Here is a 25,644-nt window from a genome sequence, read left to right as displayed (position 1 = left end):
TAGGCTGAGAGAATGGCTTTTCAGACTGGGCCTAAAACTGACTGTGCTACTCTAAAGTTAATGGGTCGCATCAAGCCCAGACTGGTTGGGTTTGGTCAAACCTAGTCAACATCAGTTTTTGACTCAAACCGGTCCGGGTTGAAACCAGTTTTGAGGAGGAAGGATCAGGCTTGACCAGTTTGAAACTGGCTTTTAACCGGTTTACTTCGGGTTTAACTGGTTTGTAAGTATAGAGTTATGGTCTTGCATATCAATTTCAACCCTACACTTTGGTTCGGATCCAAACAGTTTCTGCTTTCCAATTCAGGTCCAGTTCGGGTTCAAAACCAGGGTTGGTTCCCAACCACATTTTGTAACCGGATTAGCACACAACAAAATGATCCATGCATAACACATGTACATGCAGTATACAATATACGGTACGGTACGGTACGGTACAGGTATATAAAGCATAAGTAAATGAGTTTGTTGTGTACTAATCATATCTGATTAACAAATATCAAAAGTGAATCAATGATCCCAAAGTATACAAACTACCAACTTTCCACAGCATGTCATAAAAATGACTAAATAATTAACTTTTTTCACATAAACAAAATTCTGACTCAAGACAAACATGATGAATGACACATCATACATTTAAAAGAAAGTCTTCTCCTGGATGGTCACCAATCTCCTGCATGTATGGTGTGTAGTTCATCATGACACATCAATGGTATTATCCCACCATCATTAATCAAAACCGGATCATCATCACATTTCCTATTGGTGTTAACGCTGCATCAAAGTTTTTATACATAACTCAGAAGGAGATCAGCTGAAGAGCTTCTGACCCTGCAACTTTGACCCAAGTGAACATCTCCAAAAACATATCTGCAGCATTTTACATACATAAACTGTTATTACACACACACATACATATATACATAAATCATTGTGTTAAGGACCGGATTTACCTATATTCACAATACTCAGGCCATGCACAACGAGCTTTCCCATAATCCCAATAACAATCTTCATCCCTCAAAGGTCCACGCTTACCTGTTAAACTCACAAGTCAACTTTTGAAACGTCTGCTTTGACTTTAATGCTAATCAAAGATATACAAAGAAGGAATACAGACGTTTAGTAACAAATTTTGATTTCTTATCAGGATGAATATCATGCCACATCTCAAGCCATAACTCCCGCATTAGAATAGGAGATCTCACGATGTTCCTATGATTTGCTGCCACGCGTGTTTCACAGTCAATTATAAATATTTCCATATTTTTTAATAAATATCTGGTGACTAATTATATACCTTTATCGAGTTCCCAAACAGCTGTCCTTTGTCCAGGAAGGCTTTCAGAATCTTCATAATAAGTTATGTATTTAACACGAGGAGATCTTGTCATGTTGGGGATTATATCTTCCCCGAGCTGGTGTTCTACATCTGAATGTACTTGCACGTCTTGACCTTCATGCTCTGACTGAAACAATAACATAATAACTTCTTAACTGAAGTATACATTTCTTGATTATTTGGTAGTTTTACAATAAAGTTAATATTATAAATACTGCATATTACCTGAGGAGTTCTTGTTATGTTAACTTTTGGTCCCAGCCAATTTTTGCAATAAGAAAGAGAATTATATGGCACCTGTAAGCAACGTTATGTTCGTTAATTTCAAGCTAATTAACTAGGGCTTTAAGAATAAAGTTATATAGTGTATCCATCTAAGTATCTTAGCTTACCGTCTCATCACCACTTGCAGCCCCAGGATTTCCTTCAATCAAATTCCCTGACCTATGTTAAAGAAAGGAAGTAACTTTTGAGCTGTTGTCTCACCCGTTTATTCTCTATGAACTTGATTAATTTGTCGGCTGCTATTATTATAATAAAAATGACCCTGAACATGGTAAAAGAGTATTTGCTACCTGGTATATAAAGATCCTTCAAACTCATAAACAACATCAGTCATAATCCAGTTGTCAGGATAAGGCTTGCCACTTGGCGCGAAATAGTAACCAACCTATTTAAAAGAAGTATATAATATTCTATGGTTTATCGAATTGATATTAAAGTTTTGCATATTAATCAGTACCTCAGTTCTTGAATCTACTCCATATATACAAAAAATGTTCTTCAAAGGTGGTCTCTCCCAAGGCGTCAAAGGATTTATAACTGGATCACTATGATATAACCTGAATAATTATAATAAAGAGTTTGGTTTCAATTCGTTGTGTAAATATGCTATAAATAAATGACAATCATACAAACAATTATTCGTTACTCACTTGTCTAGTTGGTAAAGAAGCCTTTTACTATCTGGATCATAATCCTCAATCGCTCTAAAAAATGTCCCGTCTGCTATTTCACGAGCGGAAAAGGATAACTGAGTGGGGACCCCACATTCCATGTTAGATAAGTTGGCCTGCATTTCATCTCCAAAGGATGGATAAGCCTCTGCTACAATATTAAAAACCATTAATATAGTCAACAATCAACATCAAGAATATTTATAAAAACATTAATCAGACTCATTTCATACCTACAACAGATGGGATCTCAATATTGATTATATTAGTTGGAAATCCAGAATAGTTTATCCGATATTCAAGATCATCACACTGATATACACTATGTTTTTTTCTTAGCCCACCAGAAAAATGCTTTGAGTACACGTTTTCACTCGTGCAATGCTCTGAAAAAGGTGACATCCATAGTGAAGATCCGAATGAATTGAACATCAATCGAGCCGTCCCCTGTATCTCATCAAATTACAAACAAAGTTAAAATGACAACTTAATTATCGACCCGCATAGTCCATACAGGTCAAAATTGCCATAAAAAAGACAAGAATGAACCTCGGGTATAGGAAGACCAAAAGTGGTTCCAGAGAGTGTTGCTTCTACAGTCTGAACCGAACCAAGAAGCGGAGCTCCTGAAAACCGCGTTGCATTAAAATATCAAAATAAAAACCGAGTTATATGTGCCTTAACCGAAAAAAGTCAACCGTACCAACAGCAAAGTAGGCATGAATATGATCATCTAGCCACTGAATATATCTTTTGGGGGATATTTCTAGCTTCAACCACTCCAAAAAGTACCGAAAAACATTGTTCCCGAGCGAGTGTGCAAATACAATAGACGGGCCACCACGATGTTTAAGAGCTATTTCAAACGTAAGCCTGCAAATAATAAAAAAAGACACCTTGGTTTTTTATTATTTGAGATTAAACGGTGCAAATATTCAAATAATGTACTAACTTTAGCTTGTGAAAGTATAAATCCCGCTCCTCAAGCTTTGACGGTGACAGTCTCCAATCATACGGGGCAGCAAGAATAGCATTCGCCTCAATCCCAAATTCAATGCACCATTTAATCCATTCTTTCCACACTGATGAAAGCGGGCCTGAAATTAAAAAAAATATTATCAACAAAGCAATTCAATATGTTGATGCATTACAAGAAATGTTCAAAACGAGAAATGAAAAACCTTTACCTGTTATATACCCTGGATCAAGCTCTGTGATAGCAGAAAGACCGCTATCGGGCCGGGACTTGCATTGGGCGTGATCAGTCTGATTGTAAGGATCCAACATCATGCACTTAAGCCAGCAATTCATTGCAGAAAGACACTGCATGGTAGATTGTAGCCTTCTTCTATCATCCACCGACATCATCCAATAAATATAGATCCTCATTTAAAACGATACAATATCTAATGTACAAAATTTGTAGAGACCACAATGATTCATTCCAGTTTACATTAATTAATAAATTAAACCAAGTATTACAATTACATTTGAATTACGGTCCCTAGGCACAAAATCACGAGAGAACTCATTCTTGGTGAGAGAACTAGAGAAGTCCATACTATATATATGCAGTAAATCATACTATACATATGCAGTGTATATTCACTGCATATATATGTATTATTATATATGTGTAGTATGATATACGGCAGTTGTCTGGTTCGGTCACGAAGAATGAGTTCTCTCGTGCTCCTATATAAAATTATATATCATCCAACAGGAAATGAATAACTAAGCTATGTGGTAACTGATAATAATGTATCATAATAATATTACTTTGGTGGTGTCAAGCCAAACAAGATCGAGAGGATTGAAATCGAGAGGAGAGTAAGGGCAGTCGAGAATAGACCAGGCTCTGAGTTGAGTGGAGGCAAAGCCAGGGATAATAATACCGGATAGCTTCGAGTAATCGCCTTTCAATTGGCTGCCATGAACCATGGTGATGACGATCAACACCACCAACAACTTCTTTAAACCACTTGTTCTTCTCATTCGGACTGAGGGTTTGGTGTAAGAGGAGTTAGTTGGGAGATTGATTGGATTGGATTGGATTGGATTGGATTCGATTGGTGTTTATTTATTATTATGATTACATCGGAGACTTTTCGTCGCCGCCGGGGAAGTGGAAGTGTGGAACCGTGGGTTTGATTATTATTAAACTTTTTAATAACTTGTCACTTTATTTATTACACTTTCATGTCTAACTAATAAAGATGCTTTTGAGATCAAATTGAAAGTTAAATAAATTAGTTTATTTATTTTTAATAGTAACTAGTATACCACCTACTCGTTACGGCAGAAGCATTCATACATGTTAACTTGTGCGTCGTGATGAAACGTTGATCAAACATAATGTTACTAAAGTTTGTACGGACATTATGATTGGTCTGGTTTTTTAATAAAACTTATATCGGAATGTTATATAGAAATAAATATGTATATATGCAAACTTAATTTTTTGTGAAGATAAATAATATATATATTATATTTAACCCATGTGTCTCATTGGATGAGCTCGGTATTTAAGAAAATTTATATCGAACCGTACGTAGAAACATTGACGCGTGTCTAGAAATTTTTGTAAAAAGAAGTTAAAATATATTATATTGACCATGATCAGTATCGCATAAAACTTTTACTAAAAATGTAAATATAAATAAGTGCATCGCAATAGTTATTCGGGATTTAAGAAACATAATAATTTAAAAATAAAATATGTCAAATACTAATTATAGAATGAAATAATGCAAAATCAAACATAAAAATGAGTTAAAATCAATAATATTTATATGGAGAAATAGAAAATAGCATTAAAATCAAAGTTGAAAATGAATTAAGTTGTAATTAACTACTTTAAATATTGAGATGATATGCATATATGTAAGACATTAATTGGTTTCTTTCATAAATAGTTATTTATGTGAGATAAGTAACATATGTTTATTAATATATATATAATAAAGATTATATTATGCATGGTCTGGTCATGTATATACATATTATGTTTTGTACTATTTTATGTTTTGTCACCGGAAAAATAAAAATGATTATTATTATTATTATATTAATATGTGTGTGTTATATACATATACATATATATATATATATTATATTACTATTTGTAGTCCATACACCATTACACCTCAAAAACAAATTCCTACCCTTTGCTGACTGGGCGCCACACGACGCAAAACGCCCTATTTTATAGCCCCTCCACTACGCATAGCCTTAGAGGGTGTTTGCGATTTTGCTTATTTAACCTTTAACCTCAAAAGTTGTTTTTTTGTTTTTTTTTACAAAAGTGGTTATTCATTTATGATTTTTCCAAAATGAGTTTTTTTTAAATGTTTGAATTAACTTTTGTGTCGAAAAAAGTTAATAAGATAATAAGTTGTTTATAAATAGTGTTTGACTTAGCTTATTCACGTAAAATGACAAAAAAAATACTCTTATAACAATGCCAAACATTTTTTTAACATACTGACTTTAAAAGTAGGAGTAGATCAATAATTTTATGTTTAAAAAGTCAAAAACTATTTAGAAACCCGGTTTTTTTGCTTCTAGAAAACATCTTTTTAATCATTTTTAAAAAGCCAGTAAGTTCATTTCCAAGCTCAATAACAAACACCTCTTGATCTATACAAATGGACAAAGAGCAAACACGTGATGTGAGGAAAAATCGTATTATTTCAGTAGTGATTTAAATAACTAACTAGTTCCTTCGGCTCAAGTATCAGGCTAATATGTGACAATTGAATTGGAATACTAGCTTATATGTGATCTTTTCCATTTAGGTGTTTGCTTTTTAGATTTCTCAAATATAGAATCTTGTTAGGTTTTTAATAAATTTCCAACCCTGAAAGGTAGGTAGTTAAAAACAATCTTTTATATATCAAAACTTGATGTTGTAAACAATTGTTTCTTTTGGTATCATCTTGATTTACTTTTTTTCTTTAACAAAGAAAAATTACTTATTTTGCCATGATATAACGTCACAAAATTAACCTTTTGGAAATTATGAGCCGATCATCTTGCTGTTGTAATTGGTTTCTTACATATTTTCATCACAAAGGGATAGGATCAAGTCTGGCCACAGGAACACAAACCAAAGGGTTCGCTCTAGGAAGCGTGATCCCTACTCCCTCCTCCATATCAACATGAGTAATATTTCCATCTTCCCCGCCTTCCAGTCAAAGCACTGGATCATAGCACCGAGAGTTGTTTGTATCATTTGCAACGCAAGTGAAGTTCCAGGATGTTGGAGAAATTTGGAGGAGCGTATATTCAGTTTTTAGAAAACTGAATTGGGGCCAACTGCTATAAAGCAGTTAGGTTAATTAATTAATTATTCTTTATAATTAATTAATTATTCTTTATAATTAAAACTTATAAATATGTCACAAAATATCAGAAAATAAAATTTTGATTAAATTTTTATAAAGAAACCTTAAGTAAGCCGCCCCTAGGACCCCGCAACCGGGGGCGGACCCTCGTTCGCTAGGGGCTTCGCCCCTAATATCATAATAAACTAAAACAAGTGTGCACTCCGCACCTCCCGAACTTGTTTTATGATTATTATGATTACATTGATCGAACTAATTAATCCAATTATATTAAAATATCCAACAATCCTCCCCTATTTTAGTGTAATCCTTGATTAACTAAATACAAACTCTCACAAACAACAAATTTATGCATAAATGAAATGTCGTGACGATTGAATTTCATCTTAGTATATTACACATTCCAAATATTCGAATATAGGGGTGTCACTAAGGATTGAACCCTTTTATTCAAGTGAATACTCGAAGATAATATACACATAAGTTTACATACTTTATGTTCTTACTTGACACTAATTTTTACTAGCCTATGTCCCATCCTTCAATGAACATATCAAAGCCAAGTCCCAGCTTCTTGAAGCAGCTAAACTTCATGCTCATATAGGTAGCTCTTTTCCTCTTGCGCCTGCATATGCAATTTTTCAAAAGAACTATTAAGAAACTAAATTTCAACCTCCTCAACTTGCAGATCTGAACACATACCTTGGGATGTCGTAACTAATGTGTTCCAATTTCTAGATGTCAAGCCTTCCACATTGAATTCAGCATCTAACGTCATATTAGATGGGAATTGGGTATCTTAACATGAGAAATTTAGGTGGACTTTAAACCCATCCCTACAGCCGCCTTGTGCACAAGATCTCTACTTAACGCTTTCGTCAAATGATCGGCTAAATTTTGTTGAGTTCTCACATACTTAACTGATATCACACCATTCACTATGAGCTCATGAATCATCCTGTGTCTAACACCTAAATGTCTAGACTTCCCATTATACATTTGGCTATAAGCCTTAGCCAAAGTAGCTTCACTATCACATCTAATAGACATAGGTGATATTGGTTTAGACCACAATGGAATCTCATAAATCAAGTCTCTCAGCCATTCAGCCTCTTTACCGGCTGATGCTAATGCCATAAATTCAGATTCCATTGTCGAGGTAGTAATGCGAGACTGTTTCTTAGATGCCCAAGAGATAGCACCTCCCCCAAGTAGAAATATCCATCCACTTGTGGAAGAATGATCTTCCATATTAGTAATCCAACTTGCATCTGAATATCCTTCTATAACCGAAGGAAATCCACTATAACTCAAACCATAATTCATGGTTCCCTTTAAGTATCTAAACAGTCGATTCATAGCTTGCCAATGATTTGTACTTGGATTGCTAGTATATCTACTAAGCTTTCCAACAGCATAGGCTATATCAGGTCTAGTACTTATCATGGCATACATGAGAGATCCTATGTAAGGCCCCGTTCCCGGTGCCTCACTTTAACGTCTGATTTACTCATAAACACAGTTCTACAAATCAGAGTTTATTAAAACTTTCGCGGAATATAAAACTATAATTGTTTATTACGAAACATTTAATCTTTTCTTTAAAACCATAACATAAATCATCATATTAAAACATCATTTCTTCCATCTTCAAATGCCAGCCGTTCGATCCATGCCATATGCCAACCTCATGCTAGCTCTTTAATCATATTCACCTGCGTGCATACTAAAAGTCAGCTCCGCTGAGTGAGTTCTAGTTAATTAGGCGACATACAATACATACACATATCTTACATACATACATAACTTATCCTTGTATAATTATCCATAAGAGGATGTCACATATATCTATTAAAAGAACTATTACTATTACCCTACTATTTATATTCTCCATAGAAGGACACTCTCTATATATATATTCTCCATAGAAGGAACATCCTATATACTTCCATAGAAGGAACACTATGCTTTCCATTAAAGGAACACTGGCTTTCCATTAAAGGAACACTATGCTTTCCATCAAAGTAACACGGGGCTTTCCATTAAAGGAACACTATGCTTTCCATCAAAGGAACACTCTGTATATTATCCGTATAGGGAACTCTATATATAAGTTATCATTTAATATCCATATAAGGAGACAATCATAGTTATTCTTGTCAATACATGCAATATCCGAAGATCATTCACGTATCGACAAGTAATCATCCCTGCATTACTTACAATATCCATATATTTATTGATAACCTAACGGTACATGCAATATCCAAAGATCGTTCACGTACCGACAAGCAATCATTCATACCGCACACATATATCACATAGGGCATACACTTATCACTTAGGATAAGTGTATTAACTCATCACATCGAGTATGCACACAGCCCCGAACACATAACAAGGAAGTGGGCTAGAAACTCACCTGAATGCGGTTACGTTCACAGTTTATAGTTATTCCTTTCTTGAGCTGTGCACGACTAACTGTATAACAATTACACGTATGAATTAACTATCACTATCTATATCGCGTTTCTAGTTTATTCCTAACCCACAACGAACGGGGGTCCGGGGGCAGCGCCCCTGGCAGCGGGGTCTAGGGGCGGCAACCCCTAGCAGGGTCCAAGAGGCAGAGCCCCTGGCTGGGGTCGAGCTGCCAGGTCAGCTTGGAAAAATTTTATTTACCTTAACTGTCTTAACACATTTTCCATTAGGATTTTAATTTATTTTCTAAGTCGTTAACTCATTCGTCATAACGAATTAAGTCTGATTCGCTATCTGATTTGTTAAGCGAACATGTCAGTGGCGAACTTATTTCAAGCGAACTTAACATCAACGAACTTATATACAAGCGAACTTATGAGGCGAACCTAATTGTAAGCGTACTTATACAAGCGAAGTTAGCCACCAGCGAATTTAGCATGTAGCGAAGTTGGCCACCAGCGAACTTGTATGTAGCGAAGTTTAGCCACGAGCGAACTTATTTGGCGAACCCAGCTGCAGCGAAGTTATGCAGCGAGCTTAGCTGCAGACGAAGTTGCCCATCCAGCAGCCGCTGGTCTACCTTAACCCCCCCATAATCATCTTTGTTTCATCAAAATTCTTGAATATAGTATTAAGCAAACCCGTGCTTATCCCCATGGTCTTTTTCGGGTAAAACTCGACTCGGAAAAGCATAAAGTTTGAGCCTTTAAGATTAAAACGTTTAATAATAGGTCTAGGGTTTATTTTAAACGAGTCATACGCAACCGCGAGTTCTTTAAGTTCGTTTCTAACATCAAGTTTGCTACTTTAATACTCGTTTATATCCGATCTATCCTAGGTTTGGGTTTCGAGGCTAACCTTTCATAAAAACGTGAACTTTAAGGTCAAGAACATACCTTTACGTGTTTTACGGTTACGGTTTAGCTTGGTTACGAACTTTTGGTCTTGTATCTATCTTGTATCACGAGAATCTAACAAGAATCGATGCTTGCTTGGCTTGGATCTCACCTTCACACCCTCGGCCGAATATGGTGGTGTAGGGTGTGTGTGTGTTTTTGAATGTGTTAGGCAATATGGAAAGATGGAATGAGGATTAGGGTTTTAGGTGGGTTTAAGAGGATATTTATATCCTTTAAAGCCCATGGACCTAAGGCCCATTACCTTTTAGTCCATCTTAGTTAATCCAAGTCCATGATCTTTTCCTTATTACATGCTAGTTAATATTAATTAATGCACGACAAATTAACACAACTTTCTTTATTTAATATTATAATATTTGGGATGTTACATCCTATAGCTCTTGAGTATTCAAGTTGATTCACAGCAACCCCATTATTAGATAAGAGCTTATAGGCAGGATCCATTGGAGTGCTAACCGGAGAACAATCATAAAAATTAAACTTTCTTAAAATCTTCTCAATATAATGAGATTGAAATATTGTAAGACCATTGTTCTCACGTTTAATCCTTATACCAAGTATAACTTCAGCCTCCCCTATATCCTTCATATCAAAACAAGATGACAAAAATATCTTCGTTTTATCAACCTGATCTTGGCTTGTACCAAAGATCAACATGTCATCTACATACAAACAAATTACGACTCCTTTACCAGAAGCATCAAACTTGCTATATACACACTTGTCTGCTTGGTTCAATATGAAACCATTAGACAACACCTTATCATCAAATTTTTGATGCCATTGTTTTGGTGCTTGCTTCAAACCATAAAGTGACTTAACAAGTTTACACACCTTATACTCGTTTCCGGGCATAACAAAACCCTCAGGTTGTTTCATATATATCTCCTCATCTAATTCACTATTCAGGAATGCAGTTTTCACATCCATTTGGTGAATCACAAGATTATGTATTGCTGCTAAAGCAACCAATAATCTAATTGTGGATATTCTTGCAACAGAAGCATATGTATCAAAGTAGTCTATTCCTTCCTTTTGTCTAAAGCCTTGGATAACCAATCTAGCTTTAAACTTATCAATAGAACCATCTACTTTAATTTTCTTTTTGAAGATCCATTTACAACCAAGTGGTTTACAACCAGGAGGTAAATCAGATAATTTCCATGTGTTATTATGCATAATAGAGTCCATCTCATCGTTTATTGCTTCTTTCCAGAATGCAACATCCCGAGATGCCATAGCCTCATTTAAGGTTTTAGGATCTTCTTCAACATTGAAACAATATTGATATTGAGTTTGAATCTTTTCCCTAGATCCTTCATCCAAATATAAATGAAAATCAGGACCAAAATTCTTGGCTTTTCTAGCTCTATTACTTCTTCTTGGTTCGGCTGAATTTGAATGAACATTGTCTTCATGGTCAATTTCTTTAGAATTGGCCACCATGTTTCTCGGTCTAGGTATTGATGAAAATCTGTTTTCATCCCAATCTGCATCCATTGACTCAATAATAGTGTTTACTGATACATAGTCATTAGGTTCAATTACATAAAACCTATAAGCCTTGGAATTCACAACATATCTGAAGAGGTAGGTCCCAGCAGAGCCCAGTTGGACCCGCAAGACTCACCTTGAAGAGGAACGTCTGCGCAGAAACCAACTGGATCCGCAGGACCAACCATGCTCAGAGACGTGACGTCCTTACGCGCAGTACGCAAGCTGGTCCCGCAGGAAATGCCTCCCAATGGTGAAGGACTCCGCCTGTCCCCGCAGCCTCGGATACAAGCCATTAGAGAAGGCCACCCGCGCAGCAAGGCTACACGCACAAGGCACTTAGCTCTCACTCAGTGTCACCTGAAGGAATGAGCGAAGCCGGGAACAATCCCGCACAAGGGCGGGAGGGGGAATACTCTCGCCCAAATAAGCCAGTCCGTACGATACGGGAAGATCTTCTGTACTATACCTGACGAGGTATGGGAAAAAGATCTGACTAAAGATACGACAGCTTATGGACAACAGTATGGCGAGCAGCATGCTCCTACACTATATGTCACTATTAGCCGCTGCCTACTCACCAACTACTGCCATACCACGTGCGTAGCCGTCAGTTGGTGGAACAGGAATAGTGTACAGCAGGCCTGGTCGCTATCAGCCGCTACCTACCCACCAACTACCAGCAGGGCACGTGCGTAGGCTACTGTTGGTGGAACAGGAACACTGTTGCAGCCGGCCATACCTCTTTGGAAACCTACCTTCGGCTATAAATACCACAAATGGTATGACCATCTCATCTTATCATATCTTACTACATTATCATCATATTATACCTGATATCTGCTCTAGCAATCTCTTAATATACTTTTATATTTAAAGAGCAATCTAGTCTGATTCTCACGCCGGAGGGTGGTCACAAGGAGGAACCCCCCCCTTCTCAGTGACGAGCTCACGGTGTCTGTTTTGCAGGTTATCAGAAGAACCATCTTCCAAGGGTCTAACCCCTCGTGGGAAACATCTCTCCAACCCCCAGGTTACCAGTAACTTGCCCGGGGTTCGGTTAGTGTTTCTTCATTGGCGCCATCCGTGCATAAAGCTAGAACTACAATTTTCTCCAGTTTTTTCAAAACTTTATACAAAAGATGGTTAGAGAAATTCCGGTAACCACAACCCCAGCTATTGGGGGGAATACCGGCAACACAGTTTTTACAAACACTACTCCGGCTACCGAAGCCGGAGCAAGTGAAGTAAATTTTACGAACACTACCCCACTTACTAAAGCAGGGGCAAGTGCAGTAAATGACCGCCTACTGGGATCCACCGATACCCAGTTTGAAAAACGAAGACTCCCCCGCCAGACTCTCGACGAAGTCAAGGCATGGGCGGAGGCACGACAAAAGGAATTCCAGGCTGAGTTGAACGAACGCTTGCGTTCCGTGCAACAGGCCGACGAATTCGAATACTGGGAGGATGACTCGGAGGAATCCGACTCCGACGCGAACCCTCGTCATAAGGCAAAAGGGAAGCGTAAAGAAACGGAAACCCAACCGAAAAGGCATTTTGGACAAGCCTTCAAACCAAAAAGCATAGATGGAGGTCCACGAGACTTCTCTAAAACGTTCAGACCAAACGTTACAAATGCAGGAACGTCCAAATTTGCAAGGGACATTGCTGAAGCAATCGCCCCGAAAAGTGCTAAACAAATGCCTAACATAGGCACATATGACGGCATATCTGATCCAGACGATCATTTGAACAGGTTCATAGCGGGGGCAACCGTTAGCAATTGGACGGAACCCACGTGGTGTTACATGTTCCAAATGACGCTGGTGGGGGCTGCTAGGGCTTGGTTCGATCGTTTACCGGTTAACCACATTTACGACTGGGCAGACTTCCAGCAGAAGTTTAGCCAACACTTCAGCCAGCAGCGAAAGTATACCGAGGAGCAATGGACAATCCTCAAATGCACACGGGAAGAAGATGAATCTCTGCTAAACTTCATCACTCGCTTCAACTCAAAGAAGTTAAGTTTGGGCAATATCAGCGAGGATCTTGTTCGCGCAGCCTTCATCCAGGGCGCGCAAGACCCAGAGCTTATCCGCACCCTAACGGGTAAAGATGGAATGCCATCCACATGGGATGGCATCATGACAGCAGCCAAACGCTATGCGGAAACGGAGAAGCAACTGGGTAGAGACCTTCCGCAGAACACAAACCTTTACACCCAGAGGACGAGAGAGGACAACGTCCTCACCGCCCGATTGAACAAAAAACGGAAGCAAGGCATTTGGCAGTCAAGGGTAAACTTTGACACCTCATCCGGCTTACAGCACCGATTGGGTGAAAGGGATAATGTAAAGCCGCACCGGAACTCCAGGTGGACGCCACTTACCAAAAGCGTCACTGACATATTTACTACTGAGGAGCTCCCATGGCCAAAGCCTCCAGTAATCCGGCATCGTCACGATGCTGATCGGAGCAAGTACTGTGACTATCACAGAACAAAAGGCCACAACACCGAAGAATGCATAGACGTAAAAGACATGGTCGAAACATTCGTCAGAGATGGGACGCTCGCGCACCTCGTGGCGAAATAAAAGCTAGGCAGGCGAGTGCGTATAGAACCCCAGCTGGGGAAAACACGAACCAATTTCAGCTTCAAAATCGAGACTACATGCTGCGTAAAGAACGAGATCCCGAACCAGGTGCGTATCGGCTCGATGGCACTCCCATCCCAACATGGAAGGGAGTTCAATTACACAGTTTGCATGTAATCAATTCCAATTTGTAAAGAGAAGGCCAAGAGCCACTTCTAATGGAAATGATTCTCTTTAAGAATATCGAAGCTGATGATTTTACATTTATACTTTTCTGAACACTAATATGCCGGTTTTCACCGCATAATTACGTGAAGTCATTGCATGGGAAGGCGGTCCTACCCGCACGAACCCAATAACGTGACAAACCTTCACGCAGCTCAGTTGAAGGGGAAAAAGTTCAGCACCCAAAAATGAAAGTGCCGGTCTATCCGCATGAATCATTAAGGAAACTGAATAATAACCTGTCAACAACCGCGCGTCGAACGGTTAAAACTATCCAACACTGGTGACGACATTCACATTACGTGAAGTCGTCGCGTGGGAAGGCGGTCTTACCCGCACGAACCCAATAACGTGGCAAACCTTCACGCAGGTCAGTTGAAAGAGTTCATCCCATTAAATGAAAGTGCCGGTCTATCCGCATGAATCATGAAAGGAAAATGAACACTAACCTATCGACAACCGCGCGTCGAACGGTTCAAAACAAAATTCTTAAAAAGATGAGAAAAACCTACACGCAGGTCAGATAAGGGTAAAGTTCTGCCATCCTACTAAGTGCAAGTGACGGTTCTACCCGCACAATCACGAAAGAGGAAGCAAAACTTCACCTATTATCAACCACGTTCAAAGGTTAACTTATCCTCAAAAGATGAGAAAAACCTACACGCAGGTCAGATAAGGGTAAAGTTCTGCCATCCTACTAAGTGCAAGTGACGGTTCTACCCGCACAATCACGAAAGAGGAAGCAAAACTTCACCTATTATCAACCACGTTCAAAGGTTAACTTATCCTCAAAAGATGAGAAAAACCTACACGCAGGTCAGATAAGGGTAAAGTTCTGCCATCCTACTAAGTGCAAGTGACGGTTCTACCCGCACAATCACGAAAGAGGAAGCAAAACTTCACACCTATTATCAACCACGTTCAAAGGTTAACTTATCCTCAAAAGATGAGAAACCTACACGCAGGTCAGATAAGGGTAAAGTTCTGCCATCCTACTAAGTGCAAGTGACGGTTCTACCCGCACAATCACGAAGGAGGAAGCGAAACTTTAACCCACTATCAACCACGTTCAAAGGTTCTTATTCTGAACACTTGGAAAATTGCTAATTTAAACTAAGTATGCAAGTCATAAAGTTTATAAAGCAAGGAACCCAAAGAAGGAAATAACAGTCTTATACGCAAAAAGATTAATATTTCAATGATGTATTACAACAGTAGCCGGGTAACTACCCGCCTAAAAGAAATCTATACAAAGCTGTCTATCCTAACGGTGGGAAGAGATCTTCAGGATCAGGCTTCAGGGCCACCTCCGCTTGGACCAGCACCGTCTGAGCGTGGCTGCCCAAGGAAAGCCTTAAGGATGTTTAGCCCATCATCAGCAGCAGCAGCTTCATTCACCTTCTCCACCACTGGATGCGGGAAGGCAGCATACTGGTTCACAGCTTGGTCATAAGCAACTTCAGTATTAACATGGAATAAAGGGAAGTTGGAGGGCGGAAAGCCTCTCTCAGCAAACCCTAGACCAAGCAGGAAACCAGTCTTCTCCCCATCCTCATGAGAAGCGTTGAGGGCTGCGCTCATTGCATCGTCGTAAGAGGTCTCTGAAAGGACCCGACGCACAACCTACAAAAGAAAATTACAAGTTAGAACATTTTCTAATTACAAGTAGAAAAGAGAGAAAAAAAAGAGGATACCTGAGGCAACGCTTCTCGAAGTAGCCATTGGAGGGTAGCTTGCACTTCGTCACGGGCGCGTTCGGCTTCGCTTTGGTTCAGATTGGCAAGTAATACTTCCTTTGCGGCAGCCTCTTCGACGCCCTTAAGCTTCCGCTCGGTTTGGTCAAGCACCCCCCTCTGGTCAAGAATCTCTTGCAGCTTCTTGGCGTCTTCCATTGCCAAGGCATCATGAGCATGCTGAAGAGCCTTTAATTTGCATTTAAGCTGCTCATTCTCTTCGCGAAGTGGCTCAGCAACAGCTTCAGCCTTGGCAGCCCTCTCAGTTGAGTTTCGCGCAGTCTCCTTGGCCAGCCGAAGCTGTTCATTCACAGCTTGGGCAGCCTTGGAGCGGGCCTCGAGTCGCGCCTGGACTTCAACCTCGAGGGCCTTGAATGCCTTCTCCTTCTCGGCTGCGGCAGCGGCCAACTGCCGGTTCTCCTCCCGAAGAGCCCGCGCTTCAGATACATCTTTGGCGCGAGCTGCTTTTAACTTGTCGTTTTCACGACAAAGCAGCTCGACGCGGGGCTGCGTCCGGGCCTGGAGAACCCGAAGCTCATTGGTTAGCCTACCCTCTTGGTAGCTAGCCATGGCTTCCCCCAACGCACCAGGAGGAGCAGCGTGGCGAGCCCAGTCCACGCACTCCACAGGGGTGCGAAGGGTTGTTCCTCGGCGTATGTTCCATCTTGGAACATACACTTCATTGGAATCCGACACTGCAAAAGAAACAAAGGCAGTTAGGAAAAGATGATAAAAATATATAAGGGAAAAAAATAACCCTACGTACCTGTAGGGTCAATAACAGGCCGATAGCCGCCAAACCCATCACCTGAACCTAAAGGAAATCCATCCAACAGGTCAAGCAGACGGGAAGGTGGCATAGATCGGCGGGAAGCCTGGCGCATACCTGATGGTCCGGCCGTCGGTGGCGGTGGCGCAGGTATAGTGGCAGCCGCTGTGGTAGCCATGTTTGGCGCCACCTTCTCAGCAACAGTAACCGCCGGCTCCGTGAAAGATGCTGTAAAAATTGCACTCACGGCCGGCGGAGACACCTTCTCAGCTGGAACAGCCTTAGGAAGGCTGGAACCAGCGGAAGCAGGCGTAGACGCCTGGGTCGACGCCTCGGGAAGGCTGACCGAGCCTACCGTCATTGGCGGGGGAATACTTGCTCCAACTCCACCCTGGAATGCGTCAACATCCACACCTGCACAAGCAAAAGTGTTAGAAAAATTTATTTGAAACAACAAATCTAGACAAGAATTATGGGGGTACTCACGGGGTTTCTTGAGCTTGAACGCACGGACGAGCGGGGGCGAACCCGATGGAGCCGGCCTCTTGACACCGGTAACCGTCGTCGTCGCTGCCTCCCCGGAGGTAACACCTGCAGCCTCCGGAGCGGTGGTCTCCTCACCACCGGGCTTCCCCGCCACCTCTGCATTATCTGACTCCGAGTCAGATAGGATTACCGGGTCGGCCGTAGAGGCCACCTTCTCCTTGCCCTTCCCGACGGCAGCCTTTTTCTTCCGCACCAGTGGAGGACCTTCTGCGGATTCCTCAGAAGAAGAAATGTCATGAACTCCAGCAGCAGGCACAGCATTGAGAGGTTCAGGGTAGAAGATAGGCTTACCTGGCCGTCGGTGGCTCAGGATCTCTTGGCCTGGCGGGTAAACCTCCACGAACCGACCCGCGGTCTGCTCTAAGATGGGCAACTCGTTCTCGTCCAGAGCACGAGTACCCATCCGCGCGGGACCATCTTCCTCCCGCGGGTTCAGGAGCGACTGAAGATCGTTCCCCTCTGAAATCAACAAGAAAGTTAGTAAAAATCGAAGTCAGCAAAATGAAACAAGACGTACCATAAGGGACAGAGTTCGAACCATATTCAAGGACGATCGGAACCTTATCCGCATTCGCCGCCTTCCACACCCGGCTCATCCCCAACATCACCATCGCCGACTCCGGAAAACGGAAAACCGGGGACTGGACCCGGGAAATCTTCGAGAACCATTCCGCCTCCTCGTAGTTGAGGGCGGGAAGGTTCGGAAGCGCCTGGCCATTCTTGAACTTCATGGCGATGGGGATGGCGCGAGCGGATATGAAGAAGAACTCTCTTCTCCATGAGCGAAGACTCCGCTCGGTGGTACAAATCTTTAAACCCTTGATACGGGTTGTAAGAGTGTACCACCCTTGGATGCACCTCCATGTATAGAAGGTCATCAGGCGATCAACGAGGGGCTCAAGGCCCAGTATCCGGCACACCCACTCAAAGTGCCGGACCTTGGCAATGGCCATGGGGTGCACCTCTGTCAGGTGCACACCGTGCCTCTCTAGGACACGGTACACAAACTTTGTCAACGGAAACCTAAGGTTCCCGTAGACAAAGAATGCAGCATAAACCCCGATCTTGCCACTAGGGGCATCGTACACAGTATGGTGGGGTTCAGGAAACTCAGGCTCGAGAGACTCGAGCATGAACTTCCTGACGATATACTGGTACAGATCGACAGGAAGAGAGCACTGGCATTCGCCAGCAGTCTTCTGGTCATCAGCATCATGAGAAGACATGGTGAAAGAAAGATGAAAAGAGATTTCAGGGTAAAGCTTTACTGAACAGAAAAATTCGCCGGAAATTACTTGAGAAGAAGAGATGAAAGTGGAAAGTGTGAATTGCAAATAACCCTCTCCCCCTTTATATAGTAATCGCAATTAATGCGGTGAATTTAATGCGGAGGAGAGAGAAATCAAATGTGCAATGAAACTATGACACGTGGCAAAAAGCAAGCTGGCAACAGCTGTTGAAAGGACGTGTGCCAGTAATTTCGCGGCCACGCGCCCGAAAAATCGCTCCCACGCGCCTGAAAAAGCGACTGGAATGACCATGTTCTGTCACGTCACCATAACTTCCTGCACGTCCTGACACAGTCAGAAGAAACCGTCGCACGACGTTTCAGAGGTTTATCTTTTCACCAACTCTTCGAATTTCAAAATTCAAACTTCGAAAGTATTAAAAAGTAAGCGGGAAAATACCCCTTGCCTTGGCCAACAAGTAACCGTAAGACGGATGCGGGTACAGTGTTAAGGCAAAACCCTTCACATACCTAGCACCCGCAGGGAATTGAAGCCAAGAAAACCTTGGCCAACAAGTAACCGTAAGACGGATGCGGGTACAGTGTTAAGGCAAAACCCTTCACATACCTAGCACCCGCAGGGAATTGAAGCCAAGTATACCTCGGCAACCAAGTAACTATAAGACGGGTGCGGGTACAGTGTAAAGGCAAAACCCTTCACATACCTAGCACCCGCAGGGAATTGACGCCAGGAATACCTTGGAAGTAACGTAACCGTAAGACGAGCGTAGGTACAGTGTTAAGGCAAAACCCTTCACATACCTAGCGCTCCGCTGGGAATTAAAACCAAGAAGGATCTTCTGGGCAATGCTTGCGGAAACGGAAATAACAACCCCGCATAGCGGGAACGTCGAGAACTACGTTGTTTGAAGCTCCAGGATGGAATTGGTGGTTTTAACATAATTGATCACTATGTTCAAAACTACCAAAACCTCACGGAGAATCCACACAAGTGGGACTCAACGCTCCTGACTTGCGAGGAGGTTACAGCCTACCCGCATCATACCCAAAGACCAAGCAGGAAACTCGGGAATTTCTGCAAGTGACAAGGACTTCCGCGGGAGGAATCCCCATGGAAAACCTTAAAAAACCCTTTTCAAAACCCTTTGCTTAAGTCCAAAAGTTCACCTCACTTTATTAAACACTCATGAGAAGAACATTGGACTGGGGGGACTTGAAGAGGTAGGTCCCAGCAGAGCCCAGTTGGACCCGCAAGACTCACCTTGAAGAGGAACGTCTGCGCAGAAACCAACTGGATCCGCAGGACCATGCTCAGAGACGTGACGTCCTTACGCGCAGTACGCAAGCTGGTCCCGCAGGAAATGCCTCCCAATGGTGAAGGACTCCGCCTGTCCCCGCAGCCTCGGATACAAGCCATTAGAGAAGGCCACCCGCGCAGCAAGGCTACACGCACAAGGCACTTAGCTCTCACTCAGTGTCACCTGAAGGAATGAGCGAAGCCGGGAACAATCCCGCACAAGGGCGGGAGGGGGAATACTCTCGCCCAAATAAGCCAGTCCGTACGATACGGGAAGATCTTCTGTACTATACCTGACGAGGTATGGGAAAAAGATCTGACTAAAGATACGACAGCTTATGGACAACAGTATGGCGAGCAGCATGCTCCTACACTATATGTCACTATTAGCCGCTGCCTACTCACCAACTACTGCCATACCACGTGCGTAGCCGTCAGTTGGTGGAACAGGAATAGTGTACAGCAGGCCTGGTCGCTATCAGCCGCTACCTACCCACCAACTACCAGCAGGGCACGTGCGTAGGCTACTGTTGGTGGAACAGGAACACTGTTGCAGCCGGCCATACCTCTTTGGAAACCTACCTTCGGCTATAAATACCACAAATGGTATGACCATCTCATCTTATCATATCTTACTACATTATCATCATATTATACCTGATATCTGCTCTAGCAATCTCTTAATATACTTTTATATTTAAAGAGCAATCTAGTCTGATTCTCACGCCGGAGGGTGGTCACAAGGAGGAACCCCCCCCTTCTCAGTGACGAGCTCACGGTGTCTGTTTTGCAGGTTATCAGAAGAACCATCTTCCAAGGGTCTAACCCCTCGTGGGAAACATCTCTCCAACCCCCAGGTTACCAGTAACTTGCCCGGGGTTCGGTTAGTGTTTCTTCAATATCCAATAAAGATGCAATCAATACCTCTTTCACCCAAAGTACGTATTTTGGGATCAGTAAGTCTCAATACTGCTCTACAGCCCCAGACTTTTAAGTCTTGTAATTTTGGAGGCTTACCACACCAAAGTTCAAGAGGGGTTAACTTGTTCCTTTTGTTTGGAACCCTATTCAACAAATAACAGGCCGTCAACATAGCCTCACCCCAAAACCCATCATTCAGCCTATAATAGGATAACATAGAATTAACCATTTCTTTTAAGGTCCTATTCTTCCTCTCAGATACACCATTCTGTTGTGGTGTATAAGGAGCAATGGTTTGATGAATAATACCCACCGACTGGAAATAACTAGGATCATAATATTCACCTCCCCTATCATAATGTAAAACCTTTATCAAAGCATTTCTTTGCAACTCTACCTCTGTTTTGTAAATTTTAAACTTTTCTAAGGCTTCATTTTTACTATGCAAAAGATATACATAACAAAACCTAGATGCATCATCAATAAATGTAACAATATACTTTTTATTTCCAATTGATGGAGTTGCATGATAATCGCATAAGTCACTATGTATTAATTCAAGCACCTTTGTATCCCTTTTAACAATATTTTTAAATGGTTTTCTAGTTATCTTAGTTAACTTGCAAACATTACATTTTTCATTATTTAAATCAAATGCTGGAATTAAATTCATTTTAGACATACCTTTTAATCTTTTGTAATGTACATGTCCTAATCTTGCATGCCACAAATCAGATTCATTTAAAACAATATTAGAACTAGTGGAAGTCATGCAAACTGATTGATTAAAACATGAAACATCAACATTCAACTTAAAACATACAATTACAAAGATAACCAAATCCTACAAAAGTACCATGTCTTGACAAGATATACTTGTCACTTTCCAAGACTTGCTTGAAACCACAATTATTTAAAACAACACCAGACAAGAGATTCTTTCGAATCCCGGGAACATAAAGAACATTATTTAAAAGTAGAGACTTTCCAGAAGTAAAAAAACTAAATTAACACTTCCTAATCCTTTGATTGGTTCAGTTGCAACGTTTCCCATCTTCAATATAGATCCATCCTCAATTGGCTCAAAGTCTTTAAACCATTGAAAATTCTTGCAAACGTGGCTCGTTGCTCTTGAATCAACCCACCAAGCAATCTCATCATCCTGCACATAAAATGCTTCAAAAATTAATGAAACATAATTCTGAACCGAATTAATATATGGTACTAAATTCTGACCTTGCTTGCTTAGGTCCTTGGATCCACTTGGACCAGCCTCAAACCTGTTCTTTGGACCATTTTGTTTAACCTTACAGTCTTTCTTCAAGTGTCCTGGTTTACCACACTTCCAACAGCACAATTTTTGCTTTTGTTTGAACCTTTGGTATTGTTTCCTTGGAACTTACGTTTTCCCTTGAACTTGTGATTACCCTTGGATGTTCCAGCATCCTCAACCATATTCACAGATGGTGCAATTGGTTTCTTATCATCATTTGCCCAAACTTTTTCCATATCTTTTATCCCTTGTTCAATTTGGAGACAGGCTCCAAGTTCAACCAAGTTTAATTCCTCCTTCTTATGTTTCAAATTATCTTTATAACTTTTCCAAGAAGGAGGCAATTTGTCAATTATGCTTGAGACCGAGATGGTTTCATCCATCTTCATACCATATTGAGCAAACCTCCCCAAAATTTTCAACAGTTCATTATACTGTTCCATGACAGGCCTTGTTTCAACCATTTTGTAATTCATAAAATTACCAACCAGAAACTTCTTACTAGAAGCATCCTCTGCCATGTATTTGGATCCAAGGGTATCCCACAGTTCTTTTGCAGATTCTATATTTTGATAAACATCAAAAAGGGAGTCAGACATACCATTCAAGATGTGACCGCGGCATATGTAGTCATCGTTTTCCCACTTACAGCGCTGCCTAGTCTATTCCAGCGTTTCATTTTCCACGAGTTCTGGCATCGGGGGTACTCAGAACATAAACAACCTTCAGGCTCGTCAACAAAAAATGCATCTTCTTCTGCCAGCATCTGAAATCATACCCATCAAACTTGTCCAACTTTGCGAAATTGTTTGTCATTGCTTTTGCAGACTCTTTGTCGGCCATCTTCACGAAAAAAATTTGATCTTTGTTGGAGAAATTTCGAAACTTGGACGAATTGAGAGGCGTGTAATCACTTTCAGATCAAATTATTCGGTGGTTCTCCAAAATAATTTAACCGGATACAACTCAAATTCAAGAACTAAGAACAGTGCCGGCTCTTGTGTTGTGCAACCCGAACGACCGGCCGCGGCACTAATTTTTTGAGGGCACAAAATTTTTTATATATATACATATATTTTATTTTTTTTTATATAAAATAGGTACAAATCTTAATCATTTTATTAGATATTAGATAATGGGCATGCGGGTCATTTTATTTCATTACTCGTTAGAGCCGACGGGCCTTTTCATTTCAGCTCGACTGAGGCATTTAAATTCTCGGAGACGGACCTGACTAAGAATGTTAATTTTTGTATAGAGATATTGAACCAGAAGAAGATAACATATATCTCAATCTAAACCAGTTGGATGAGCGTATATTCAGTTTTTAGAAAACTGAATTGGGGCCAACTGCTATAAAGCAGTTATGTTAATTAATTAATTATTCTTTACAATTAATTAATTATTCTTTATAATTAAAACTTATAAATATGTCACAAAATATCAGAAAATAAAATTTTGATTAAATTTTTATAAAGAAACCTTAAGTAAGCCGCCCCTAGGACCCCGCAACCGGGGCTCCGCCCACGGACCCCCGTTCGTTAGGGGCTTCGCCCCTAATATCATAATAAACTAAAAAAAGTGTGCACTCCGCACCTCCCGAACTTGTTTTATGATTATTATGATTACATTGATCGAACTAATTAATCCAATTACACTAAAATATCCAACACAGGACACATTCTCCTCCCGCTACTAAATGGTAACATGTGAAAATGCTGTCCTCTAACATCCAAGTTGTGTTGTTCAAAACGTTCAGGCCGAAACTCAAGGGGGTTGTCCCAATGGTTTGGATCCCTACCGATGGCCCACACATCGATAAAGATAGTAGTTTTCGATGGAATATGATAACCGGCCACTGTACATTCTTCTGTTGATTATCTTAATATCATCGGGCCTGCAGGATGGAGTCTAAGTGTTTCCAGAATGAAGGCTTTAGTGTTCTCTCAGGTCAACTTTTATCTCCATGGTTTCTTCTTCGGCCACATCAAGTAAAATGTTAAGTAGGTCCTTTACTTTTCCAGACTCTTGCTTTCTTGATTCTTCATGGTCTTTAATAATCCGATCGACCAATTCATCAAATCTTCTACGAATATCTTTCAACCTTTTTCCAAACCCCTGCAAATCTAGATTCTTAAAGATCCAGATGTAGTCCGAGAGGTTAAATTTACCCATAATCTTGGCTATTTCAATAATCAATTTCTTTATTTCCTCAGCCTCATGTTCATTCTCTGAACACCTTTCACTAAAAAGCATTCTTGATATTACATTGTTTGACATCTTCACCAGTTCTGCATCAAGATTAAGTGCTTTCCCAGTTTGGCCTTTTGAAAGAGTGATTTCATGAAACGATGAATCTCGTCTTGCCTAACTGGAAGCAACAAGTCAAGTATTGCACCATTTAGGAGTTGTGACATAACTATCTTCTTCAAGAATTTCCAATAAGATCCATATGGAGCAAAGGAGAAGTCTTTTGATCCATAAGTTAGGTATTCCACGGCTGAGTTTTTGGGTCGATCAAGATAGGCATTTTCATATGTTTTAAGAAAGTCTTTTGCCATTCCCGGTGAAGAAGCCACCACACAAGGTACAGAACCTAGAAAGAGACGAAAAATCGGTCCATAACGGAGAGAAAGTTTGTGAAAACCTTGATGAGGGATTGGAGAAAGTAGGTGGAGGTGTCCAATCACGGGTAGCGCAAATGGACTTGGTGGTAGTTGAGGTTTAGCACTTGTAGATGTGAATAAAGCTCGTATCAAGATGGTAGAGATCAGCCATATGAGAAAAAGAAGTAACCATGGATTTCAGGCATGGCAATTAGTAGTTTTATGATGATGTGCCCAATCAAGTAAAAAATACCCATATTTGTATAAAACTAAACCATCTACTAGTTATAGTTAAGGAATAAAATATGCCTTGCACATTTGGTGTTATTCTTCTATAAATAGATTCTTGCTGGCAACACCAACTAATTACTAATGTTTATGGAATAAAGACCAAGTTTTATGACAACGATTGCTAGTTAGAAGTTTAATATTATATGTTCGGAGCTTTTCTGAACGCGATCTATATCAGGATCATCCATTCAGTGAGTCCAACACTTATCCAGTGCTTTTATTTTTAGTTCTCGCTATTTACATTAATGTTTCTTGCATTTTTATAGTTGGATGGACCTGATGGCATGTTCATATGTGAAACCCCCAACGCCTAAGGTGCTAATTTGAACAGTTTGATTAGACGAGTTAACTATATACCAAAGGATAGATATATTTGACTTGGTATTCATTTCTAAAGTAGGAAAAGAACATTGCTTTTGGTTGGAGCGTTATTTATATATGCAAACAAAGTAATGAAGTTAAGTTGGTCCAACAGGTTAAATTCAACCACAACATGTTGTCTTACAACCAGGGTGTTGTTTTTCAAGAATTATTGATGCCATGTTTGTTTGGGTATCCTGTCAATTGATTAATTTGCGGTGATCATAGTGTAACC

The 25,644-nt window shown here is 40.6% G+C and overlaps 1 protein-coding gene and 1 pseudogene across 5 annotated transcripts; both read right to left on the bottom strand.

The window, feature by feature from the left end:
- Positions 1-527: 527 nt before the first annotated feature.
- On the bottom strand, positions 528-4,263 carry LOC143595804 (phospholipid--sterol O-acyltransferase-like). Of its 5 annotated transcripts, none has more exons than XM_077074732.1 (15): positions 4,081-4,263; positions 3,489-3,649; positions 3,254-3,398; positions 3,005-3,174; positions 2,851-2,927; positions 2,535-2,748; positions 2,281-2,452; positions 2,088-2,187; positions 1,921-2,015; positions 1,738-1,789; positions 1,571-1,642; positions 1,304-1,472; positions 1,124-1,228; positions 957-1,041; positions 528-873 (listed from the first exon to the last, which is right to left on the bottom strand). In XM_077074732.1, the coding sequence occupies exons 2-15, from the start codon at positions 3,628-3,630 to the stop codon at positions 792-794; spliced, it is 1,680 nt and encodes a 559-aa protein (XP_076930847.1). In that variant the 5' UTR covers positions 3,631-3,649; positions 4,081-4,263; the 3' UTR covers positions 528-791. The 5 variants fall into 5 exon arrangements, 4 of the variants coding, with proteins under 4 accessions (XP_076930847.1, XP_076930845.1, XP_076930846.1 ...); XM_077074730.1 differs by having other exon boundaries at positions 3,489-3,624; positions 4,081-4,259; XM_077074731.1 differs by having other exon boundaries at positions 2,281-2,449; positions 3,489-3,624; positions 4,081-4,259.
- A 1,843-nt stretch (positions 4,264-6,106) lies between these two features.
- LOC143595800 (cytochrome P450 93A3-like) lies at positions 6,107-24,964 on the bottom strand (annotated as a pseudogene).
- Between the last annotated feature and the right edge of the window lie 680 nt (positions 24,965-25,644).

The sequence above is a fragment of the Bidens hawaiensis genome, unplaced genomic scaffold (genome assembly GCF_021521415.1).
Source record: "Bidens hawaiensis isolate Kalapana, Puna unplaced genomic scaffold, B.hawaiensis_p1.1 tig00045531_1, whole genome shotgun sequence".
Taxonomy (NCBI): Eukaryota; Viridiplantae; Streptophyta; class Magnoliopsida; order Asterales; family Asteraceae; genus Bidens; species Bidens hawaiensis.
The sequence above is the reverse complement of the archived record's forward strand: the minus strand, read 5'-3'. Positions and strand labels throughout refer to the sequence as shown.